At 46.2% G+C, this 25,503-nt stretch overlaps 1 protein-coding gene across 10 annotated transcripts in view; it reads left to right on the top strand.

The window, feature by feature from the left end:
• Positions 1-25,503, top strand: part of SHLD1 (shieldin complex subunit 1) — a 125,139-nt gene that overhangs the window by 1,120 nt on the left and 98,516 nt on the right. For 5 of the 10 annotated variants that reach the window (XM_010378922.2, XM_010378921.2, XM_030915564.1 and 2 more), the window contains exon 2: positions 22,140-22,321. In XM_010378922.2, the coding sequence (XP_010377224.1) occupies positions 22,144-22,321 (178 nt within the window). In that variant the 5' untranslated portion in view covers positions 22,140-22,143. Of the gene's footprint in view, positions 1-1,703; positions 1,748-2,169; positions 2,192-10,605; positions 10,697-18,665; positions 18,782-22,139; positions 22,322-22,409; positions 22,736-25,503 lie in introns of those variants that run through there. The other 5 variants (XM_030915565.1, XM_030915559.1, XM_030915558.1 and 2 more) reach the window with 5 other exon arrangements.

Raw genomic sequence — 25,503 nt, 5'->3', positions numbered from 1 at the left:
TTCAAGCTAGTCTCCTGCCTCAGTCTCCCAAGTAGCTGGAACTACAGGCGCCTGCCACCACGTTCGGCTAATTTTTGTATTTTTAGTAGAGACGGGGTTTCACCATCTTGGCCAGGCTGGTGTTGAACTTCTCAGCTCTTGATCAACCTGCCTCGGCCTCCCAAAGTGCTGAGATTATAGGTGAAAGCCACTACACCCGGCCGACTCTCTTCTTATACTATGTATAATATTTTCAAAGCTTGTCTTTGTAGCATGTGTCAGACTGTTAGTGGATAAATAAAACTCTGTAAACTATTTTAAAGCAGTTTTTTCTGAGCCAGTATGAGTTACCTTGGCCCAGAGAGAAAACACAAACCTAAAAAGCCTTGAGTAAGTGATCCCGAGGCAGTTGGGTTATAGTTTGTTTTTTTACATTTTAGGGAGACAGAAGTTACAGGCAAAGACATAAATCAGTACATGGAAGGTATACATTGGTTAGACCCAAAAAGGCGGATATCTCAAGGGGTGGTCTTAGAAGTCATGGGTGGATTTTAGGGATTCTTTAGCTGACAGTTGCTTGAAAGAGTTAAGCTTTGTCCAAAGACTTGAAGTCAGTAGAAAAGAATGCTTGAACTAAGATAAGGGAGTTGTGTTGTTCAAGGTCCTTGTTACGCAGTTGAAGCGTGAGTAGCAGCCTCAGAGAATAGATGGGCTGGGCTCCAAGGCTCACGCCTGTAATCTCAACACTTTGTCAGGCTGAAGCAGGCCCATCACTTGAGGTCAGGAGTTCAAGACCAGCCTGGCCAACATGGTGAAACACCATCTTTACTAAAAATACAAAAATTAGCCAGGCACGGTGGCATGCGCCTGTAATCCAGCTACTTGGAAGGCTGAGGAACAAGAATTGCTTGGACAATTCTTGAGGAGACAAAGGCTGCGGTGAGCCAAGATCACGCTACTGCACTCTAGCCTGGATGACAGAGTGAGACTCCATCTCAAAAAAAAAAAAAAAAAAAAAAAAAAGAGAGAGAGAATAGACAGTAAATGTCTCTTTTTGGAAATTTAAGTGTCAGAATTAATCTTTCCTGGATATGGGAAAGGCCTAGAAAAGGAAATCCTGGCTGCATTAATGGAGAGTCTCTATAGATGCAAATTTCTGTTACAAGAGACAGCTTTGTAGCTTTGTAGGGCCATTTCAAAATATGTCAAAGAAATATATTTTGGGCTTTTTTTTGAGACAGAGTCTTGCTCTGTCACCCAAATTGGAGTTCAGTAGTGCGATCTCGGCTCACTGCACCCTCCACTTCCTGGGTTCAAGCAGTTCTCTGCCTCAGCCTCTGGAGCAGCTGGGATTACAGGTGCGCACCACCACGCCTGACTAATTTTTGTATTTTGTTTGTTTGTTTGTTTTTGAGACGGAGTCTTGCCCTGTCACCTAGGCTGTAGTGCAGTGGCACAATCTCAGCTCACTGCAACCTCCACCTCCTGAGTTCAAGCAATTCTCCTGCCTCAGCCTGCCGAGTAGCTGGGATTACAGGCACGCATCGCCATGCCCAGCTAATTTTTTGTATTTTCAATAGAAACGGGGTTTCACCATGTTGGCCAGGCTGGTCTCAAACTCCTGACCTCAAGTGATCCACCCACCTCTGCCTCCCAAAGTGCTGGGATTACAGGCGTGAGCCACCACGCCCGGCCTACATAAAATATTTTTATTTCCTTCAGGGTTTGATATCTGTCATGTGATGCTATACCAGTGTCAGGTTGGAAGGTAAGCAACATTATGCCAGTTTAATAAAACAAACAAACAAACAAAAATAGTTCTCAGTGTACGTCTTAATGTATTTCTAGGATTTTAATGTATTTCTAGGATTTTATTATTTTCTATGCCATTGCAAATGGAATGGTGTTCTTAATTTTATGTTCAGACCATTTATTGCTAGCATACATAAATGTGAATGATTTTTCTGTATTGATCTTGTATCATGTGACCTTGTTTATTCATTCTAAGAGTTTTTTTTTTGCGGATTCCTTAGGATTTTCTTTTTTTGTTTTGTTTTGTTTTTTTGTTTTTTGAGATGGAGCCTCGCTCTGGTAGTCCAGGCTGGAGTACAATGACAATCTTGGCTCACTGCAACCTCCGTCTTCCATTGGCCTCCTAAAGTGTTGGAATTACAGGCATGAGCCACCACATCTGGCCTAGGATTTTCTATAAGTAAGATCATATCTACTAATAGAGATAGTTTTACTGCTCCCTCTCCAATCTGCATGTCTGTCTTTTTTTTTTTAATTTTCCTGCCTAATTGCCCTGGCTAAGGCTTCTAGTACAATGTTGAATAGAAGTGATGAGAGTAGACATCCTTGTTCCTAATCTTTGAGAGAAAAGCATTCAGTCTTTTACCCTGAAGTAAGGTATTAATAGTGCAGTAGTGCAATCTTAGCTCACTGCAACCTCTGCCTCCCAGGTTCAAGTGATTCTCCTGCCTCAGCAGGAGAATTAGAGGGTAGCTGAGTTTACAAAGTTCACCACCACGCCCAGCTAATTTTTGTATTTTTAGTAGGGATGGGATTTCGCCATGTTGGCCAGGCTGGTCTCAAATTCCTGGCCTCAAGCAGTCTATCCACCTTGGCCTCCCAAAGTGCCAGGTATAAGCCACTATGCCCAGCCTTTTTCTTTCTTTATTTTTTATTTTTTTACTTAACTACCTACTCGATAAACTATGGGTTTTTCAAAAATGCCCTTTATTAAGTTGAGGAAGTTTATTTCTGTTCTAACTTTGTGGAGTATTTTGATCATGAAAGGGTGTTTGACTTTGTCAAAAACTTGTATGTGTGTGTGTGTATGTATCTGTTTTGGGTTTTGTCCTTTATTCTACTAATATAGCATATTACAGCAATTATTTTCTCTTCTTTTTTTTGAGATGGAGTTTCACTCTTGTTGCCCAGGCACCATCTCGGCTCACTGCAACCTCCACCTCCCAGGTTCAAGCAGGTTCAAGCAATTCTCCTGTCTCAGCCTCCTGAGTAGCTGGGATTACAGGTGCCCACCACCACACCTGGCTAATTTTTGTATTTTTAGTAGAGATGGGGTTTCACCATGTTGGCCAGACTGGTCTTGAACTCCTGACCTCAGGTGATCCACCCACCTAAACCTCCCAAAGGGCTGGGATTATAGGCGTGAGCCACCATGCCCAGCCCACATCAATTATTTTCAAATGTTAAAACAACTTTGAATTCCTGGGATTAGGTCCATGTAGTCATAGAATATGATCCTCTTATATGTTGCTAGATTTGATTTCTTATGCTATCTTTTTCTGGTTTTGATGTCAGGGTAATAAAGGATGCACAGAGTGAATTGAGAAGCGTTCCCTCCTCTTCCATGTATTAGAAGCATTATCCAGGAGAGGGAGATGCACTTCTGCTGGAAGAAAGGACAAGTGCAGTGGGAGGAAGCGGGGTATATTGGAGAACCTGAAGGAAATCCATTATGTCAGATGCAAGGACAGTGAGGGGGTCTGAGGTACAAGCTAAGGTGGGGGGATTTGGGCTAGAGATGTTTCTTGGTGGTAATTAATGTCTCAGAGAAGGAAAGGAAAGGAGTGAGCTTTGGGCCAAGTATTTTATTTTTATTTTTATTTTTATTTTTATTTTTATTTTTATTGTGAGATGGAGTCTCGCTCTGTTGCCCACACTGGAGTGCAATGGTATGATCTTGGCTCACTGCAACCTTCACTCCCTGGGTTCAAGCAATTCTCCTGCCTCAGCCTCCCAAGTAGCTGGGATTACAGGTGCCCGCCACCATGCCTGGCTAATTTTTGTATTTTTAGTAGAGACGGGGTTTCACCCTCATGGTCAGGCTGGTCTCAAACTGCTCACCTCCTGATCCACCAACCTCAGCCTCCCAAAGTGCTGGGATTACAGATGCCCACTGCGCCCAGCCTCGGGCCAAGTCTTAAGGAAGTTTATTTTGAGATGGAGGATAGAAACAGGCAAAGAGGTGGGAGGATGGTTTGCAGAAGGTCATCCTGAAAAGAAAAGAAGTATCTAGAAATTATGAGTTGAGGAAATGAGCCAATTGTGGGTTCTTTTGAGATGTTTGTGGAGGGGAGAGGAGACTGGCTGTGAGGAGAGCAGATGTCAAATTTTTTTTTTCTTTCTTTCTCATCTTTCTTGACAAATTTTTTTTTTTTTTTTTTTTTTTTTTGAGATGGAGTCTCGCACTGTCTGCCAGGCTGGAGTGCAGTGGCATGATCTTGGCTCACTGCAACCTCCACCTACCGGCTTCAAGCGATTCTCCTGCCTCAGCCTCCCAAGCAGCTGGGATTACAGGTGCCCGCCACCACACCCAGCTAATTTTTGGTATTTTTAGTAGAGTTGGAGTTCCACTATATTGGTCAGGCTGGTCTCAAACTCCTGACCTCGTGATCCACCCTCCTCGGCCTCCCAAAGTGCTGGGATTACAGGCATGAGCCACTGCACCCGGCTGACAACTTTTTTTAATTAATTTTTTTTTTTTTTTTGAAAGAGTCTTGCTCTATTGCCCAGGCTGGAATGCAGTGGTGCAATCTCAGCTCACTGCAACCTCTGCCTCCTGGCTTCAAGCGATTCTCGTGCCTCAGCCTTTCCAGTAGCTAGGATTACGGGCATGCACCACCACGCCCAGATACTTTTTTGTATTTTTAGTAGAGATGGGATTTCGCCATGTTGGCAAGGCTGGTCTCGAACTTCTGGCCCCAAGTGATCCATCCACCTTGGCCTCCCAAAGTGCTGGGATTATGGTCTAAAAATTTTTTAGACAGGGTGTAGCTCTACTGCTCAGGCTGGAGTGCAGTGGCATAATCACAGCTGACTGTAGCCTCGACTTCCCGAGCTCAAGTGATCCTCCCACCTCAGCCTCCTGAATCTGAGTAGCTGGGAGTATAGGTGCATACCACCACACCTTGCTCATTTTTCCTTTTTTTTCTTTTTTGGTAGAGATGCGGTTTCACCACGTTGTCCAGGCTGGTCTCAAATTCCTGGGCTCAAGCAATCTACTTGCCTTGGCTTCCCAAATTGCTAGGATTGAAGGCATGAGCCACTGTGCCCAGCCAACTTTTTATTTTAATATAATTTTATATTTAAAAATAAATGCAAGACTAGTACAAAGAATTCCTAAATAATGTTTTCCAGATTCACCAGTTATCTACACTTGCACCATTTGACCATTTACTTTATCATTCTCTGTCTGTGTATTTTTATACACACACACACATACATGTACATCTATATTTGATAGTATATTGCAGACATCCTGTCTCCTTATCTTTAAATATTTCAGTGGCATTTCCAATGAATGTCCTCTTTTTTGTTGAAAGTGGGGGAGATTTGGGTATGTAGAAGGGTTTAAGTGAAAGGTCTAGTCGAACAGAAAAGAGAGAAGGGATTGTTGTTGCTGAAGGCTTCTGGAAAGGTCCAGAGAGTGGGATGTAAAAAATCCCATCCAGAGAGTGGGATGTGTGTGTGAGGAGGGCCTTTGCTAGGGGAGGGTCAGCTCTGCAGTTGCAAGGAGAGGTGAAGTGGAGTGCAGGTGTGGGAGCCTTTGTTATGTTTGATAGGGGAGGTTAGGAAGTTCCTCTCTGCTGGCTTGTTTTTTTGTGTGTGAATTAAGAACCAAGATGAGGCCGGGCTCGGTGGCTTACACCTGTAATCCCAACACTTTGAGAGGACGAGACGGGTGGATCACCTAAGGTCAGGAGTTCAAGACCAGCCTGACCAACATGGCAAAACCCCATCTCTACTAAAAACACAAAAATTAGCCGGGCATGGTGGCATGCACCTGTAGTCCCAGCTACCTGGGAGGCTGAGGCAGGAGAATTGCTTGAGCCTGGGAGGAGGAGGTTGTAGTGAGCTGAGATTGTGCCACTGCACTCCAGCCTGGGTGACAGAGCGAGACTCTGTCTCAAAACAAAAACAAAAACAACCACCAAGGTGATTATGAAAAAGAGGAGGAAGATGTGTGAGTGTTGGAGGAGGGTCTGCGTTGAAGAAGAGTGGAGAAAACATGAAGTGGTCAAGGAAGGGAGAAGAGACAATTATGAGATAAGGATTTTAGTATTCATTTAGTGAGACAGCCTATTTCAGGTTGACACTCATTCATCTAGAGCACAGCCAATCTGCCCTGTTTGGTGACTCACAGGAGAGTGGGGAGGTGGTTGAGTTCATCTAGGCTGGCGTTTTGCCAAAGGGGTGTGATGAAAAGATAAAATGGGGAAGGGGAGGGAAGTTTAGGACATTAACAAGATTTTGGATCATAGAACATATACTGGATAAGGATGAAAGAAGCTGCAGCCATAAAAAAGAATGAGTTCATGTCCTTTGCGGGGACATGGATGAAGCTAGAAGCCATCATTCTCAGCAAACTAACACAGAACAGAAAACCAAATACCACGTGTTCTCACTCATAAGTGGGAGTTGAACAATGAGAACACATGGACACAGGGAGGGGAACAACACACATGGGGGCCTGTTGGGGGTTGGGGTCAAGGGGAAAGAGAGCATTAAGACAAATATCTAATGCATGCAGGGCTTAAAACCTAGATGGCAGGTTGATAGGTGTAGTAAACCACCATGGCACATGTATACCTACATAACAAACCTGTACCTTCTGCACATGTATCCCAGGACTTAAAGTAAAATTAAAAAAAAATAAAAATAAAAAAGGATGAAAGAAGCAAAGTGGCCACTGGATGTGAAACAGAGGAGCAAGTGAACTAGAGGCAGGCTGAGAAGATAGGAGCCTATAATTTGTTTCTTAATGATTACTATTTTGTTTTTTTTTTTTTTTGAGACGGAGTCTCGCTCTGTTGCCCAGGCTGGAGTGCAGTGGCGCGATCTCGGCTCACTGCAAGCTCCGCCTCCCGGGTTTACGCCATTCTCCTGCCTCAGCCTCCCGAGTAGCTGGGACTACAGGCGCCTGCCACCTCGCCCGGCTAGTTTCTTTTTTTTTTTTGTACTTTTTGGTAGAGACGGGGTTTCACTGTGTTAGCCAGGATGGTCTCGATCTCCTGACCTTGTGATCCGCCCGTCTTGGCCTCCCAAAGTGCTGGGATTACAGGCTTGAGCCACTGCGCCCGGCCAATGATTACTCTTTTACTTATGTGAGCTAGCCATTAGTGAGCCACAAATACTGTACTAAATATTTTTCATGTATTAAATTCTTTTCTTTTTTTTTTTTTTTGAGATGGAGTCTCACTTTGTTACCCAGGCTGGAGTGCAGTGGTATAATATCGGCTCACTGCAACCTCCGCTTTCCAGGTTCAAGTGATTCTTCTGCCTCAGCCACCCGAGTAGCTGGGATTACAGGTGCATGCCACCGCTACCGGCTAATTTTTGTATTTTTAGTAGAGATGAGGTTTCACCATGTTGGCCAGGCTTGTCTTGAACTACTGACCTCAAGTGATCCGCCCACCTCGGCCTACCAAAATGCTGAAATTACAGGCATGAGCCACTGTGCCTGGCCTCATGTATTAATTTCATATAGTTCTTATGATAACTCTAGAAGGTAAGTATGTTTTTTTTCACTAAAAATTACAGGTTGCTCACACCTGTAATCCTAGCACTTTGGGAGGCTGAGGTGGGTGGGTCACCTGAGGTCAAGAGTTCAAGACCAGCCTGACTAACATGGTGAAACCTCATCTCTACTAAAAATACAAAATTTAGCAGGGTGTGGTGGTGGGCACCTGTAATCCCAGCTACTTGGGAGGCTGAGGCAAGAGAATTGCTTGAACCTGGGAGGCAGAGGTTGCAGTGAGCCGAGATCGCACCACAGCCTGAGTGACAGAGTGAGACTCTGTCTCAGAAAAAAAAAAAAAAAAAAAAACCTTTTATTTATTGACACCAGTTTTGGTTTAGAAATACCTTCTCTCTTTAGATTTTTCACAACATGCATTTAAGGGAAGGGAATTAGAAAGAAATAAATAGCAAACTGATGCCTGAGTCACTTCTAAACTCACCCTAGCCCAAATTAACCCCACAGGCCCACTGGATCTAGGAGTCCAGCCATACTGTCTGAGTGAGTAATGATGTAGCAGGGTGAGCATTTGGCCGATGGCAGAAATAAAAGTGAGCAAACCAGCAGGTACATTTAATAACAAAAATGTTTGTCTTTCTCGCCTGCAGGGTTTGGGGACCAGTGCCTGCTCAACACTTTTTGGGTACTTGCTGAATCCCTTGGCTATTGTGGGGGAGGCACTTGTCATTTCCTGCCATATGAAGGCAGCAGGCTGTGAAAGAGAAAGAAAAATAGCACCACAGGCCGGGCGCGGTGGCTCACGTCTGTAATCCCAGCACTTTGGGAGGCCAAGGCGGGTGGATCACGAGGTCAGGAGATTGAGACCATCCTGGCCAACATGGTGAAACCCTGTCTCTACTAAAACACAAAAAATTAGCTGGGCGTGGTAGTGTGCACCTGTAGTCCCAGCTACTTGGGAGGCTGAGGCAGGGGAATCACTTGAACCCGGGAGGCAGAGGTTGCAGTGAGCCAAGATTGTGCCACTGTACTCAAGCTTGGAGACAGAGCGAGACCCCATCTCAAAATAAAAATAAAAATAAAAAAGAATAGCACCTCATGCCATGAAGAAGTGTATCTGTGGCTGGGCACAGTGGCTCACTCCTATAATCCCAGCACTTTGGGAGGCCGAGGTGGGTGGATCACCTGAGGTCGGGAGTTTGAGACCAGCCTGACCAACATGCAGAAACCCCATCTCTACTAAAAACACAAAATTAGCCAGGCGTGGTGGTGCGTGCCTGTAATCCCAGCTACTCGGGAGGTTGACGCAGGAGAATCGCTTGAACCCGAGAGGCGGAGGTTGCACCATTGCACTCCAGCCTAGGCAACAAGAGCGACACTCCATCTCAAAAAAAAAAAAAAAGAGAGAGAGAGAAAAAGAAGTGTGCCTGTAAGATAAGTATTATCATTGTAAAAGGAAAATAAAAACTCAGGACTCCAGTTCACTCTGCCAGAGGAAAAAATTAAGCTGAAAGCCGAGTCATACAAGAAGCTGTCTTTCCTTTTGTTCCTAAGCAGAATACTACAGTTACAAGGTTAAATATCTCCACAGGTAGCTACTGTATGTTCATCTTATCTTCCGTAAAGTGTCCATTTACTGAGCATGAGACCAATGTGTAATTGTCGATTCTCCTGCCTGCTCCTTTTCTCTTGTGACACATGGATGACCATACCCTCCCTCTTTCCCCTTAGCCTACTTTTCCCCTTTAGATATTGAAGCCCTCAAATTCATCTTTGGAGAAAGGGCACAGACCACAGACAGTTTCTGTGATTCTGTCTGTATTTCTTCCGGGCATGTCCTTAACCTCAGCAAAATAAACTTCTAAATTGATTGAGACTTGTCTCAGATACTTTTTGGTTTACATCATCAAGCCATTTTATAGACAAGGAAACTGGCCGGGTGCATTGGCTCACGCCGGTAATCCCAGCACTTTGAGAGGCCGAGGTGGGTGGATCACTTGAGGTCAGGAGTTTGAGACCAGCTTGGCCAACATGGTGAAACCTGTCTTTACTAAAAAAAAAAAAAATAGAAAAATTAGCTGGGCATGGTGGCATGCACCTGTAATCCCAGCTACTCAGGAGGCTGAGGCAGGATAATTGCTTGAACCCAGGAGGCGGAGATTGCTGTAAGCCGAGATCGTGCCACTTGCACTCCAGCCTGGGTGACAGAACAAGACTCTGTCTCAAAAAATATATATGTATATATATTTCGTTGTCTATTTATAGAGCAGGTTAAGTGACTTGTCCAAAGTGACATAGCTAAAAAGTGACAGCAGGGGTTCAAACCCATTCTTTTTAACTCCACAAATGAGTATGGTTCTCCAATTCATGCTTCCTTCAGCTAACAAAGTGAGTGTTCAAAAATGCAGATTGTAAAGGCCAGGCGAGGTGGCTCATGCCTGTATTTTCAGCACTTTGGGAAGCCAGAGTGGGAAGATGGCTGGCCTGAGTCCAGGAATTCAAGACCAGCCTGGGCAATATATTGAGACCTTGTCTCAAAAAAAAAAAAAGCCAAGTGTGGTGTCTCGTGCCTGCAGTCCCAACTACTCAGGAAGCTGAGATGGGAGGATTACTTGAGCCCAGGAGGTTGAGGCTGTAGTCAGCTATGATCACGCCACTGCACTCCAGCCTGGGCATCAGAGCTTTAATTAAGATATAAATGGAAATATGTGTTTTAAAAATATGATGAATTGATGAGTGGATAGAAAGTTGGATAGATGGATAGTTGTGTGATGAAGCAAATCATAGTAAGAGTCTGGGGTAGCTCTACGGATGTCTGAAACTTTTCGTGTGAAACATTTGGAGGGAAGTGGCTGAATGGAAGAAAAATAAGTGAAGTTAAATCACTTCTTATGTGTGCACCTTGATTGACTTGTATTTGTAGGTCTGTGAGAATCTGTAGAGTAATAGAAGAATGGCTGTCTCCTCCTGGTAAACAGGTTTTTAGGCACTATACTTAGAGACTTCTTGTGCTTGCAACCCAGGGCATCCTAGACTCTCCAGTATTGAAAAAGAATGTTTGTTTGTTTGTTTGTTTGTTTATTTATTTATTTATTTATTTATTATCTTAATTTGTTTTACAGACAAGGTCTTGCTATATTGCCCAGGCTGGTCTTGAACTCCTGGCCTCAAGCGATCCTCCCAACTTGACCTCCCAAAGTGCTGGGACTACAGGTGTGAGCCACTGTGCCCAGAAAAAAGAATATTTAGATTGCATAGTTCAATAGCATTTTTTCATATTTGTTTATTTATTTATTTTTTGAGACAGAGTCTCACTGTGTTACTCAAGCTGGAGTGCAGTGGCATGATCCTGGCTCACTGCAACCTCTGCCTCCCGGGTTCAAGTGATCCTTTCGCCTGAGCCTCCAGCGTAGCTGGGACTACAGATGCACGTGTCACCACGCCTGGCTAATTTTTTTTGTATTTTTAGTAGAGACGGAGTTTCACCATGTTGGCCAGGGTGGTCTCAAACTCCTGACTTTGTGATCCACCCACCTTGGCATCCCAGAGTGCTGGGATTACAGGTGTGAGCCACCACACCAGGCCACGTAATTAAATCACCCTTAAGAGATGAAAATAAGCAATTCTAGAGAAGGAAGTTGAATCACATTATCAAAAGGTTTGGGACAAAGGATAATCATTGCATTCTGCTTGCCGGCCCAAGGTTGTTCACACCACAAGAAGGGTTTAATCTGCCTCCACTGCTTGTTTTTCACTTCTGTGCAACTTCACTGAGTCCCAAATAATGTATTGTATTTGATAGGCACAAATCCTTTTTTTCCTTCTTCTTTTCTTTTTTTAAGTAGAGACAGAGTTTCACCATGTTGGCCAGGCTGGTCTCAAACTTCTGACCTCAGGTGATCTGCTTGCCTTGGCCTCCCAAAGTGCTGGGATTACAGGTGTCAGCCACTGTGCCTGGTCATTTTTTATTTTTTTGAGACGGAGTCTTGCTCTGTCATACAGGCTGGAGTGCAGTGGTGCAATCTTGGCTCAATGCAACTTCTGCCTCCCAGATTCAAGTGATTCTCCTGCCTCAGCCTCCCAAGTAGCTGGGACTACAGGCATGCACCACCACACCCAGCTAATTTTTTATTTTTATTTTTATTTTTATTTTTAGTGGAGACAGGGTCTCAATATGTTGGCCAGGCTGGTCTCAAACTCCTGACCTCACGTGATCCACCCATCTCGGGGTCCCAAAGTGCTGGGATTACAGACGTCAGCTACTGCACCCAGCCGACATGTCTTCTTTTTATGGTCCAGTTCCCAGTTTGTGATGTATTTGGCATTTAAGTGATTCTGAAAACAAAGAAAATATAAGTATCACATCAATGTGCTATTTGTTTTCAAAAAGGATTCCATTCATTTCATATCACTGTTGCCACTCTCAGTTGATGGTTGATTTCAAGGCACCTTTGCAGGCAGGCAGAATATGCCAGCATCATTCACTGACCTGTTTGTTCCCCTTCCAGAAGCCTCCAGAGCAGAGTGTTAGGTAACATGAAGGGAGAAGGGGGAGACAAAGTTGCCTGGTGCGGAGGTGTTTGCTGAAGCTTCAGGCTTGGTTGGCTAATATAGAACCTGTGAAAAGACAGGATGTTCTTGCTTCTTTAGGAACCTTGATCACTCCATTCCTTTCAGGAGCAATCAGCTGATAGCTTGGCTCACTCTCTGCCCGAGTGAATGTGCACAACAGCATGTGACTGGGTGTCCTCAAACAAAAAGATCTTGCCAGGTGTCACTGCTGATTTGTTTTAATATACTTCCTATCTTTGCCCAATCACATGGTAGTTTAGGCTACAGCACTGGGGCTGTGCAGACACAGGATGCTGGGAGGACTTTTGGCTGCATTCATCGTAGCTTGGCTGCTTTTGAGATGTGTTTCCCTGGGCAAGTGGCTTTACTTCTCTCTGTGTCTGGGTCTGACTGTTAATGAGGATATTGAAAGGAGTACCTGCCTCATAGGGTTGTGACAGATGAAGCTCTTAGCACAATGCCTGGCCTCTAACAAGCATTCAGTAAATGGGAACTACTCTTATGATTACGCTGCTCATGTTATTCTTAAATTACTTCTTTTTAAAATTAATTATATTTTTTCTCTTCTTATAGAGTCGGGGTCTGGCTATGTTGGCCAGGTTGGTCTTGACCTCTTGGCCTCAAGCAATCCTGCCACTTCTGCCTCCCAAAGTACTAGGATTACAGGCTTGAGCCACTACGCCCAGCCTGAAATTACTTCTTTCATTCAAACATATGTTTTTGAGATCTTTGAAGTTCTGACTGTCATTTTAACAGCTGCATAGGATGCCATCATTTGGATATTGCCTCCTCTGAAAACTGTGTCTTTTCCTGTCACCTCTAACCTAGTTAATAAAAAAGCCGAATCACTGAAACTGTCACTCCTTGTTGACTCTTAGCTCCTCTTTAACACATTTCTCCATTCGCTTTGTCTTTTCTTTTCTTTTTCTTTTCTTTTCTTTTTTTTTTTTTTTTTTTTGAGACAGGGTCTCACTCCATCGCCCAAGCTGGAGTGCAGTGGCACAATCTCGTGTTACTGTATCCCCGACCGCCTGGCTCAAGCGATCTTCCCATCTCAGCCTCCTGAGTAGCTGGGACTACAGGCATGCACCACTCTGCCTGGCTACATACTTTTAAAAATTTTTTAGTAGATACAAGGTCTTGCTATGTTGCCCAGGCTGGTCTCAAACTCTTGAGCAGCAATCCTCCTACCTCCGCCTCCCAAAGTGGTAGCCACCGCACCCGGCCTCTTTATTCACTTATTAAATTGTACTCTCATTTCAGTTTGTAAATCTGTTCTTAATCTCTCTTAATCTATTCTTGACCCATGGGGTCCTGACCTCATTCATGTGCTCTTCCTCTCCCACCTGGACCACTGCAGGTGAGTGAATTCTTGTTCATGAGATTGCCTGCCACCAGACTTAAGTGTGACAAGTTCACTTGCTACCCAGCTGCCAAATCTGCAAATCTGACCTGATAACTGCTCTGCATGTACACGGTGACCCATGGCACTCATGACACCTGGTGCCAGCTATCATAAGAGTTATTGATGATAGCAGCTTCTGAGTCAGAGAGTAACGGAGGGGTAGGGAACACCTAGTGAAATGTCCAAATGCTGAATCCACTAAGCCACCTTGGAGGCTTCCAGAGCTCAGCTAAAGAGTCTTTGTATCCAAGTTGCTGATAGCAGCCAGGCCTTCCCAGAGCTGGGTACAGGAGGAGAAGGGCTCTGTAGCCATCCAGCTGAGACCACAGGGTTTGTCCTTTCCCGTTTACTCACTGAGTGATCAATTCTTTTTTTTTTTCTTTGAGACAGAGTCTCACTCTCTCACCCAGGCTAAAGTGCAGTGGTGTGATCTCAGCTCACTGCAACCTCTGCCTCCTGGGTTCAGGCGATTCTCGGGCCTCCACCTCCCGAGTAGCTGGGATTACAGGTGCATGCCACCATGCCCAGCTAATTTTATATTTTTAGCAGAGATGGGGTTTCACCATGTTGGCCAGACTGGTCTCGAACTCCTGACCTCAGGTGATCCGCCTGCCTTGGCCTCCCAAAGTGCTGGTATTACAGCATTTGAGCCACAACCCCCAGCCAATTCTCGACACTCACTTTAAATCCCCCCGGCCGGGCGCGGTGGCTCAAGCCTGTAATCCCAGCACTTTGGGGGGCCCGAGACGGGCGGATCACGAGGTCAGGAGATCGAGACCATCCTGGCTAACATGGTGAAACCCCGTCTCTACTAAAAATACAAAAAAAAACGTAGCCGGGCGAGGTGGCGGGCGCCTGTAGTCCCAGCTACTCGGGAGGCTGAGGCAGGAGAATGGCGTAAAACCTGGGAGGCGGAGCTTGCAGTGAGCTGAGATCCGGCCATTGCACTCCAGCCCGGGCAACAGAGCAAGACTCCGTCTCAAAAAAAAAAAAAAAAAAAAAAAAAAAAAAAAAAAAAAAAAAATAAATAAATAAATAAATAAATAAATCCCCTGATACCCTGTGGCACTGTGCTTGTCCAAGCTGGTTCTTCCTGAGTTCACACTTTCCTCTGGCCATGGCTGGCCTGCCCCACGCTTGGGGAGAACCTCTTCCAGAAAACCTCCTGCCCCTTCTGGGTAATTCTGTCTTGACTCACTGTGTTAAAAGATATGTGTCTGTGTTTGTATCACTCCAAACTAGAAGGGAAGGGTCTATGACATTCACCTTTGTGTTCCCAGTGCCTGACACCAGGCCCATCATATTAAATAATTGACTGACTGCATGTTTGAGTGACCCATAGAGGAAAATGCAAATCACCTGTAATCATATTACCCAGATAATTAGTGAAATTAATTCACTGGATATGCCCTTCTAGACATTTTTCCTCCTAGCTTTATCTAACAGTATTTCTTACACACACATCCTACACATGGCATTTTATTTTATATAATCTGGATCAAACCCTCCTTAATGTTTTAGAACCTTTTCACATTTAATATATTGTGTGTATGTATGCATGTGGGCACATTCGCCAGGAATCAAACCCAGGTCAACTGCTTGGAAGGCAGCTATGCTCACCACATTTAATGTATCATGGACAGTTCCCCTTCTCATCTAATCTTCTTCTCCTTCTCCTCCTTCTCCTCTCTCCTTCTTCTCCTCCTCCTCCTCCTTCTCCTCCTCCTCCTCCTCCTCCTTCTCCTTCTCCTCCTCCTCCTTCTCCTCCTCCTCCTCCTCTTCTCCTCCTCCTCCTCCTTCTCCTCCTCCCCTCTTCTCCTCCTCCTCGCCTCCTCCTCCTCCTCCGCTCCTCCTCTCCTCCTCCTTCTCCTCCTCGTCCTCCCTCCTCCTCTCCTCCTCCTCCTCTCCTCTCCTCCTCCTCCTCCTCCTCTCCTCCTCTTCTTCTCCTCCGCCTCCTCCTCCTGCCTCCTCCTCCTTCTTCCTCCGCCTCCTCCTCCCTCCTCCTCTCCTTCTCCTCCTCCTCTCCTCCTCTCCGCCTCCTTCTCCTCCTCCTTCTCTCCTCCCCTCCTCCTCCTCCTCCTTCCCTCCTCCTCTCTTCCTCCTCCTCCTTCCTCGCGTCCTTCCCTTCTGCCTCCTCCTCCTGCTCCTCCTCCGCCTTCTCCTCCCTCCTTCCTTCTTCGCCTCCCTCCTCCTCCTCCTCCCTCCTCCTCCTCCTTCGCCTCTCGCGCCTCCGCCTCTCTCCCCTCCTCTCCTTCTCCTCTCCTCCTCCTTCTCCTCCTCCTCTCTCCTCCTTCTCTCCTCCTCCGCCTTCTCTCCTCCCTCCCCTCCTCCTCCCCTCCTCCTCCTCCTCCTCCTCCTGCCCCTCCTCCTCCCTCCTTCTCCTCTCCTCCCTCCTCCTCCTTCGCCTCCTCCTCTTCTCCTGCCTCCTCCTCCTCCTCCTTCTCCTCCTCCTCCTCCTTCTCCTCCTCCTCTCCTTCCCTCCTCCTCCGCCTCCTCCTGCTCCTCCTCCTTCTCTCTCCTCCTCCTCCTCCTTCCTCCTCCTTCCTCCTCCTCCCCCTGCCTCCCTCCTCCTCCGTCCTTCTCCTCCTTTCCCTCTCTCCTCCTCCTCCTCCTCCTCCTCCCTCCTTCCTCTCCTCCTCTCTCTTCTCCGTCTCCTCCTCTCCTCCTCCCCTCCCCTTCCCTCCACCGCCGCCTTCTCCTCCTCCTCCTCCGTCCTCCCTCTCCCCCTCCTTCTTCGCCTCTCCTTCTCCTCCCTCCCCTTCTCTCCTCCTCCTCCTCCGCCTCCTCCTCCTTCGTCCTCCTGCCCTCCTCCGTCCTCTCCTCCGCCGCCTCCCTCCTTCTCCTTCTCCTCCTCCTCCCTTCTCCTCCTCCTTCTCCTCCTCCCTCCTCCTTCGTCCTCCTCCTCCATCCCATCCTCCTTCCTCCTCCTCCTCCCCTCCTCCTCCTCTTCCTCCTCCTCTCCTCCTCCTTCTCCTTCTCCTCCTCCTCCTTCTCCCTCCTCCTTCTCCTCCTCCTCCTCCGCTCCTCCTCCTTACTCCTTCTCCTCCTTCTTCCTCCTCCGTCTCCTCTCCTCCCTCCTCTCCTCCTCCTCCTCCTTCTCCCCTCTCCTCGCTCTCCTCTCCTCCTCCTTCTCTTCCTCCTCTCCTCCTCCTCCTCCTTTCTCCTCCTCCCCCGCCTCCTCCTCTTCTCCTCCGCCGTCCTCCTCCTCTTTCCTCCTCCTCCTCCTCCTCTCCTCTCCTCCTCCTTCTCCTCCTCCTCCTTCCCTCCTCCTCCTCATTCGCCTCCTCCGCCTCTCCTCCTCCTCCTCCTTCTCCTTCCTCCGCTCCTCCGCTCCTTCCCTCCTCCTCCCCTCCTTCCCTCCCCTCTTCTCCCTCCTCCCCTCCTCCTTCTCCTCCTCCGCCTCCTCCCCTCCTCTCCTCCTCCTTCTCCCCTCCTTCTCCTCCTTCTCCTCCTCCTCCTCCTCTCCTCTCCTTCTCTCCTCCTCTTCTCCTCATTCCTCCCCTTCCTCCGTCCGCCTCCCTCCCTCCGCCTCCTTCCTCCTCCTCCTCCTCCTCCTTCTCCCCCTCCCCCCGTCTCCTCTTCCCCTCCTCATCCTCCTCCTCCGTCCTCCGTCGCCTCTGCCTCCTCATCCTCCTCCTCTCTCCTCCTCCTCTCTCCGTCTTCTCTCCTTCTCCTCCCTCCTCTCTCCTCTCCTCCTCCTTCCTCCTCCCCTCCTCCTGCTCCTCCTCCTCCCTCCCTCCTCCTTCCCTCCTTCTTCTCGCCTCCCTTCTCCTCCTCCTCCCCTCCTCTTCCTCCCTCCTCCTGTCCTCCTCCTCCTCCTCCTCTCCCTCCTCCTCCTCCTCTTCTCCTCCTCCTCCTCCCCCCTCCTCTTCTCCCCTTCTCCTCCGCCTCCTTCTCCTCCTTCTCCTCCTCCCCCCTCCTCCCTCCTCCTCTCGCCCCTCCTCCCTCCTTCTCCTCCTCCTCCTCTCCTCCTCATCCTCCTCCTCCCCTCTTCTCCTCCCTCCTCCTCCTCTCCTCCTTCCCCTCCTCTCTTCTCCTCCTCCTCCTCCTCCTCCTTCTCCCTCCTCTCCTCTCGCCTCTCTCCTTCCTCCTTCTCCTCCGTCTTCCTCCTTCTCCTTCATCCGTCGCCTCCTTCTCCTCCGCCTCTCTTCTCCTCCTCTTCCCCGCCTCCTCCTCCTCCTCTCTCCTCCTTCCTCCTCCTCCTCTCCTCCTCCCTCTTCTCCCCTTTCTTCCTCCCTTCTCCTTCTCCTCCTCCTCCCTTCTCCTCCTCCTTCTTCCCTCCTTCCCCTCTCTCCTCCTCCTCCTTCTCCTCGTCCTCCTCTCTCGCTCCTCTCTAATCCTTCGTCTCGCTCCTCCCTCTCCTTCCTCCTCCTCCTCCTCCTCTCCTCCTCCTCTCCTTTCGCCTCCTTCTCCTCCCTTCTCTTCTTCTCTCCTCCTCCTTCTCCTCTCTCCTCCTCCTCCTTCCTCCTTCTATCCTTCGCCTCCTCCTCTCCCCTCCTTCCTTCTGCCTCCTCCTTCCTTCTTCCCTTCCTTCTCTTCTCTCATTCTTCTCCTCCTCCCTCCTCCTTCTCCTGCTCCTTCTGGCTCTCCTCCTGCTCCTCCTCCTCCTTCTCCTCTTCGCCGCCTCCGTCTCCTCCTTCCTTCTCCTCCTCCTCCTTCTCCTCCTCCTTCTCCTTCTTCTTTCTTCTTCTTCTTCTTCTTTCTCCTTCTTCTTTCTTCTTCTTCTTCTTCTTTTTTTTTTTGGTAAAATACGGGTCTCACTCTCGCTTGGGCTGGAGTGCATTGGCACAATCACAGCTTACTGCAGCCTTGACCTCCCAGGCTCAAGTGATCCTCCCAACACTGCCTCCTGAGTAGCTGGGACTACAGGCACATGCCACCATACTTGGCTAATTTTTAAAATTTTTTGTAAAAATGGGGTCTTCCTATGTTGCCCAGGCTGATCTTCAACTCCTGGGCTCAAGCGATACTTCTGCCTTGGCCTCCCAAAGTGCTGGAATTACAGGCGTGAGCCACTGCGCCCAGCCTTATCAAATATTCTTGTAGGCCTTGAATTGTGGTGCTGTGTAGTATTTCATTGAGAGAGTGCCCGCTGATTGAACCCTTCCCTTTTCCGACATGCAGTTTATTTTCCAGCTGAAATTATTAATGTTACTTTTCTGCTGAGAGCATTTCTTTCTCATCATGAAGAAAACAGCGTAAACAAATACTGAATTAAAGACCATCAATAGCAGGGAAAAGTACAGCAGTCCTGCCTTACCCGTGAGGTGGACTACGGACCCCCCAGGGGATGCCTGAAATGGCAGATGGTACTGAACCCAGTATGTACTATGTTTTTTCCTATGCGTACATACATACCTATGATAAAGGTTAATTTATAAATTAGGCACAATAGGAGATGAACAGCAAAACTATAATCAAACAGAACAACTATTAGAATATACTGTAACATAAGTTATGTGAATGTGGTCTCTGTCTTTCAAAATATCTTATTGTACTATATTCACCCTTCTTTCTGTGGTGATGTGAGATGATGAAATGCCTACATGGCCGGGCATGGTGGCTCACACCTGTAATCCCAGCACTTTGGGAGGCTGAGACGGGTGGATCCTCTGAGGTCAGGGGTTCGAGACCAGCCTGGCCAACATGACAAAAGTCTGTCTCTACTAAAAATACAAAAATTAGCCAGGCATGGTGGCGCATGCCTGTAATCCCAGCTACTTGGGAGGCTGAGGAAGGAGAATCGCTTGAACCTGGGAGGTGGAGGTTGTAGTGAGCCGAGATTGCGCCATTGCACTCCAGCCTGGGCAACAAGTGAAACTCCGTCTCAGAAAAAAAAAAAAAGAAAATACCTATGTGATGAGATGAAGGGAGGTGAATGGCGCAGGCACTGTGATGTAGTGTTTGGCTACTGAGATTACATCAGAAGGAGGATCCTCTGCTTCAGGCAATCCTGGATCATTGAGCCATGAAGATCTTGATGCTTGGGGATCCTTGATAGTGTTTTTTGCTGAAAACTTTTGGAAGAACATTGTAATCAGAGGTTGTTGCCTTTCTTTGTAACTCATAAAAGTGTTGCTGCGAAGTTGTAGACTCTCTGTGATCATACAGGTGATTTTAATGCTGCGTTTCATCTGAGGATCATATGCCATAATTTTATATTTTAATGTCTGTGCAGTTTGAAACACTTCAGCAAATTTTAGTAATGTCCACATGGCTGGTTCTGCTTTAGTTTCTTCTTCTTCATCTTCCTCTTCCTCTATAGAGGACATGACAAGTTCTTCCAGTTCCTCATTTGTTAGCACTTCTCAATGGCCTTCAGTATGTCCTTCTACTTCATCAAGCATATCAGCAAATCCTTCTCCATCAACTTGTCTTGTTGCATGGATGATTTTCCCAACTTCTCTATCAATTTCAGGGAAGGCTTTAAAATCATTCACAACTTCCACTCCATCAGTCCTTCCAGCAGGCATTTAGTTTGTGGTTTAATTCATCCATTGCAACTTCGATGAGTGCTATTGCATCAGCAATAGTGAATGATTCCCAGCACTACATTATTTCCAGTTTACGATCTGCATCAATTGCGGATTGAATGTGATCAAATACCAGGCAGATGTATGTGGCCTTGGGAAAATGAATGATGTCCTAGTCAAGTGGCTGAAGAAAAAGGTTGTATTTGCAGATAAAAATACAACCTCAGCATTTTCGTGTTCATGGCAAACAGATTCAGGATGGCTGGGTACGTTATCTATTATTAATAGGTCCTTAAATTCCAACCCTTCCTCTTTCAAATATTTTTTTCACTTCTGGGAACCATTGATGCATTGGCGGAACCATTCTATAAACAAGACAGCTGTCACCCATACTTTCTGATTATATGACCGGAACACAAGCATGAATAATTTTTGGTTTTGCTTTTGAGGGCACATGGGTTCTTTGCTCTGTACACCATGCTTGGCTTTGTCATATGCCCCGCAGCGTTGCCACACAGTACTAGAGTTAATCTGTCTTTCCATGCTTTTTGCCCTGGTGCTTCCTTTGCACTTTTATGAATTTAGGTTCTGTTGGTCATCTTCTTCCAGAAGAGGCCAGTCTTATTGCAATTGAAGACTTGCTGTGTATGGTATCTTTTCTCCTTAATCTACTTCTTCAAGTCTGCCGAAAATGTGGCAGCAGCTTCTTCACTGGCAAATGCAACCTCTGTAGTAGTTTTTATGCTTTTCAGTCCAAACCTATTCTTGAATCTGTATAACTGTCCCTTACTTGTGGTAAATGGCTTTTGGTGTCACTTGTTTCAGGGGATCCTTGCTGATGTCTTTGTGTAGGCTCCGTGCTTTCTGGTACAACACATTGCTGTCAGAACACCTTTCTGTTCATGTCTTCTACCCGCAAATGTAATGCCTTTTCCATCTTAACTAAGCACTTATGTGCTATGGCCATAACTCCATAACCTTTTTTTTTTTTTTTTTTTTTTTGAGACAGAGTCTTGTGCTGTAGCCCAGGCTGGTGTGCAGTGGTGCGATCTTGGCTCACTGCAACCTCCGTGTGGCTATAACTTTTGCAGTTTGAGGTGTGTCATCAAGACTGGCATGAATTTTTTTTTTCCTTCTTCACAATTTCATGGATAGAAGATTCTTTGTTACAGTAGATCTTAGTAACCTAGGCATAATTTTTTTTCTTTCCTTATTGAGTTGAGAACTTTTACCTTTTTTTTTGAGTGGAGTTTGCCCAGGCTGGAGTGCAATGACACGGTCTCATCTCACTGCAACCTCCACTTCACGGGTTCAAGGGATTCTCTTGCCTCTGACTCCCAAGTAGCTGGGATTACAGGTGCCCACGACCACGCCTGGCTAATTGTTGTATTTTTAGTAGAGACAGGTTTCACCATGTTGGCTAGGCTGGTCTTGAACTCCTGACTTCAGGTGATCCACCCGCCTCAGCCTCCCAAAGTGCTGGGATTACAGGTGTGAGCCAGTGCACTCAGTCAACTTTTACCTTTTTGCCTAAAGAAAGTACTTTGTGGCCTATCTTTGGCATATCTGACTTGCCGGCATCACTACTCTTGTGTTTTGGAGCCATTAGTAAGTAAAATAAGAGTTACTTGAACACAAGCACTGTGATACCACAACCGTCAATCTCATAACTGAGAAGGCTACTGAATGACTAAGGGGCAGGTTCAGTATAGTTCAGATACACTGGACAGAGGGGTAATTAATGTCCCAGGTGGGATGGAGTAGGACAGCACGCGATTTCATCACAATACTCAGAATGGTGCACATTTGGAAGCTTATCAATTGTTTGTTTCTGGAGTTTTCCATGTAATATTTTTGAACCATGGTTGAGTGAGATTAACTGAAACTGCAGAGAGCAAAATCACACATGAGGGGGGACTACTGTAAATCATTCTGATTTCACTGTTGTTTGACCTTTAAAATTTTTTGGGTGGGTGTGGTGGCTCACACCCATAATCCCATCACTTTGGGAGGTGAGGTGGGAGGATTGCTTAAGCCCAGGAGTTCAAGACCAGCCTGGGCAACTTAGTGAGACCTGATCTCTACAAAAATAAAAATAAAAATAAAAATAAAAAAACAAATAAAATTCTTCAAGCTCTTGTCTCCAGTGAAGGATCCTGCTATGTGGTGCCTTTTGTATTGAATTGTTTTATTTTTTCCATGGCAGGACTATGGCAGCCAGGGATACCACTTCAGGCAGCTTGTCAGAGGAGAGCAGTGCTTTGGACCTGCCATCAGTGTGTGACATAAGAGATTATGTCCTGCAGAGACCCAGCCAAGAAGCCAACAGCGAGGCTTTCAGTTCTTTGGAATTCCATTCTCTTCCTTGTTCTTCTGATGTGGATCCAGGTAATAAGCAGAGTTTAAAACAAACGAGCTTAAAAACAACCAGCAGCTATACGGGTGTGTGATAGTTTGTTTCTCTCTCTTCCAATAGCAGATCTCTGAGAAGGCTTCATTGTCTTAGACAGAAAAACATCTTACCTAAGCAAAGCTGTCAGGAGGAACTTCAAAGGACAGCTTCCCTGGCACAGCAATGACAAGGAGCTGTTTCCTGGAGTCTTTTTGTTATTGTTGCTGTTAATCTCAGGTCCCTTTCTAATCTCCCTCAAAATGAATTCAGAAGCAGGGGAATATTTGGTTCAACAGAGAGTGGAATTTTTTTTGTTTTGTTCTGTTCTTTTAAAACTCAGAAAATAGCAATGTGGGCCTGTTATATGTAATGAGTAGTAAAAATAGAGACTTTAGCATTCCTTGTATGAAGTATACTCTGGATTTAAGTAACAACCTTTCTACAAGGTTTCCTGACTAGATTGCCGAAACGTCTATTATTTAAGCTAATGCTAATTCCCTGATGTAGGTAGTGACTGTCTTTAGTAACTGTAAAGCCCTCTCTTTCATATTAATTACCTGATCTGAGTCTGGAGGTCCACAGACCTGGATTTATTTATTTACTCATTTATTTCTTTTTAGTTTTGGTTAATCCCCTGGGTTTATCACACAGACCTGGATTTAAAGTTCAGCTCTGCCACTTACTGGCTGTGTGACTTGGGGCATGCCCCTTAACCCCTCTGAGCTCCAGTGTCGTCTACAAAATGGCGATCAGAATGCTTGCTCCACCCAGTCAGGTTTAAGTTAAGATAAACCTGAAAGGCACTTAGCATGGTTTTTCTGCCATCGATGGGTGCTCAGTCAATGTTGTTGTTGTTAATATTAAGAAATGCATATGGCCAGGCATGGTGGCTCATGCCTGTAATCCTAATACTTTGGAAGGCTAGACAGGTGGATCACCTAAGGTCAGGAGTTCAAGACCACCTTGGCCAACATGGCGAAACCCTGTCTCTACTGAAAATACAAAAATTAGCCAGGTGTGGTGGTGGGCGCCTGTAATCCCAGCTACTTAGGAGGCTGAAGCAGGAGAATCACTTGAACTTGGGAGGCAGAGTTTGCAGTGAGCCGAGATCGCGCCACTTCACTCCAGTCTGGGCGAAAGAGCGAAACCCTGTCTCAAAACAAAAAACAAACAACAACAACAACAAAATCCAAATATATGTTTTTAGAAAGAACTCATTGTGAGTACTAAGGAAATGTAGGCTTTAATGATGATGAATTCAGTGATGACTATAGGTGGGATGTGTAACTGTCATTGCCTTCAAGAATTCTATGGAGAAATATGTTTAAACTCCTTTGGGATTCTCTTCTGATTTTCAGGACATAGAGTAATCAGGATCAATAAGTCTCCTGTTTAATTTAGTACCTGACTGTGTTAGTTTGTTCTCACACTGCTATAAAGAGATACCTGAGACTGGGTAATTTATAGAGAAAAGAGGTTTAATTGGCTCACAGTTCTGCAGGCTGTACAGGAAGCATAGCAGCACCTACTGGGTATCAATCAGGGTGGAAGGTGAAGGGGAAGCTGGCACTTCACATGGCTGGAGCAGGAGGAAAAAAGCAGGGGAAGGTGCTACACACTTTTAAACAACCAGATCTCATGAGAACTCAGCACCAAGGGGATGGAGCTATAAACCATTTAGGATGAACTGCCCCATGAACCAATCACCTCCCACCAGGCCCCACCTCCAACACTGGGGATGACAATTCCACATGACATTTGGGCAGGGACACAAATCCAAACCGTATCACTGACCAAGAATTAGATAATTCTTTATCCTTTTCCTTTCTAGACTTAACATCTTAGTTCCTTTGACCTTCCCTTTTTTCCCTGCCATCCTGCTGCCTCTACATGACTTTCCATCCCTAAAATGGATTTTTTCATCATCCCTGGGTAGCAACAGCATTTCTTAGAATGAGTGAATGGAGGCAGTTGAACAGAACTTTGTTTATGTATTTATTTATGTATTTAGAGACAAGATCTTGCTCTGTGCCTAGGTTGGAGTACCGTGGCACCGTCACAGCTCACTGCAGCCTTGAACTCCTGAGCTGAAGCTATCCTCCTGCCTCAGCCTCTCAAGTAGTTGGGATTATAGGCTCACATCACCATACCTGGCTTTTTTTTTTTTTTAATTTAAAAAAATGTTTTGTAGCGATGGGGTCTCGCTTTGTTGCCCAGGCAAGTCTCAAACTCTTGGCCTCAAGTGATCCTCCCACCATGGCCTCCCAAAGTGCTGGGATAATGGGAGTGAGCCACCATACCCAGTTTGAACAGAACTTTAGAAGTATTAGCAGGTTGAAATACTTCGAGACAATGGCTCTATTCCCTTAGGGAATTCAGTGTGGACTCAGTTGTTACTTTTCATTTCCTGTTAGTTGACTAACCTGTAGAAAAGCAACTGTTATTAATTGGAATTAGTTGACAGCTCTGAAAATAAGGAGCATGTTGAAATATTTATGTAGGGCTGTTTGTTAAAAATATGGATATTCTATGCCAAAAAGGTTGTTTGGGGAACCCATGTCTAAACATGAGAAGGGGTACTCAAACACTAAGACAGCCATTTTACACGGTATTAGTGGCGGTCGTGCTGGATTAGACAGTCTGGTTGGAATTCTGGTTCTGCTTCTTCCCCTGGTTTGACTTTGGGCGAGCCACTTAGCCTCTCTGTACCTATCTCCTCATTTGTAAAATGGAGATAACAGCACCTCCTTGTTGGGGAGGCCATAAGGTCATAAAGTTGTACAATGTAGTGCACGAGGCATAGTGTGTGGCACAGAGTGGACTCTCAGGAGATCCAATTCCTCATCAGCTGGGGTGCTCAGCACACTGCAGTACTGTCTGGTCAGTCAGCTCAGGCTTTTTTTTTTTTTTTTTTTTCTGAGATGGAGCCTCTCTGTGTCACCCAGGCTAGAGCACATTGGCGTGATCTCGGCTTACTGCAACCTCTGCCTCCCAGGTTCAGGCGATTCTCCTGCCTCAGCCTCCCAAGTAGCTGGAATTACAGGTGAGCACAACCACACCTGGCTAATTTTTGTGGTTTTAGTAGAGCTGGGGTTTCACTATGTTGGCCAGGCTGGTCTCGAACTCCTGACCTAAAGTGATCCACCTGCCGTGGCCTCCCAGAGTGCTGGGATTACAG

Source organism: Rhinopithecus roxellana, chromosome 13, assembly GCF_007565055.1.
Source record: "Rhinopithecus roxellana isolate Shanxi Qingling chromosome 13, ASM756505v1, whole genome shotgun sequence".
NCBI classification, from domain to species: domain Eukaryota; kingdom Metazoa; phylum Chordata; class Mammalia; order Primates; family Cercopithecidae; genus Rhinopithecus; species Rhinopithecus roxellana.
This window is presented reverse-complemented; position numbering and strand designations above follow the sequence as displayed.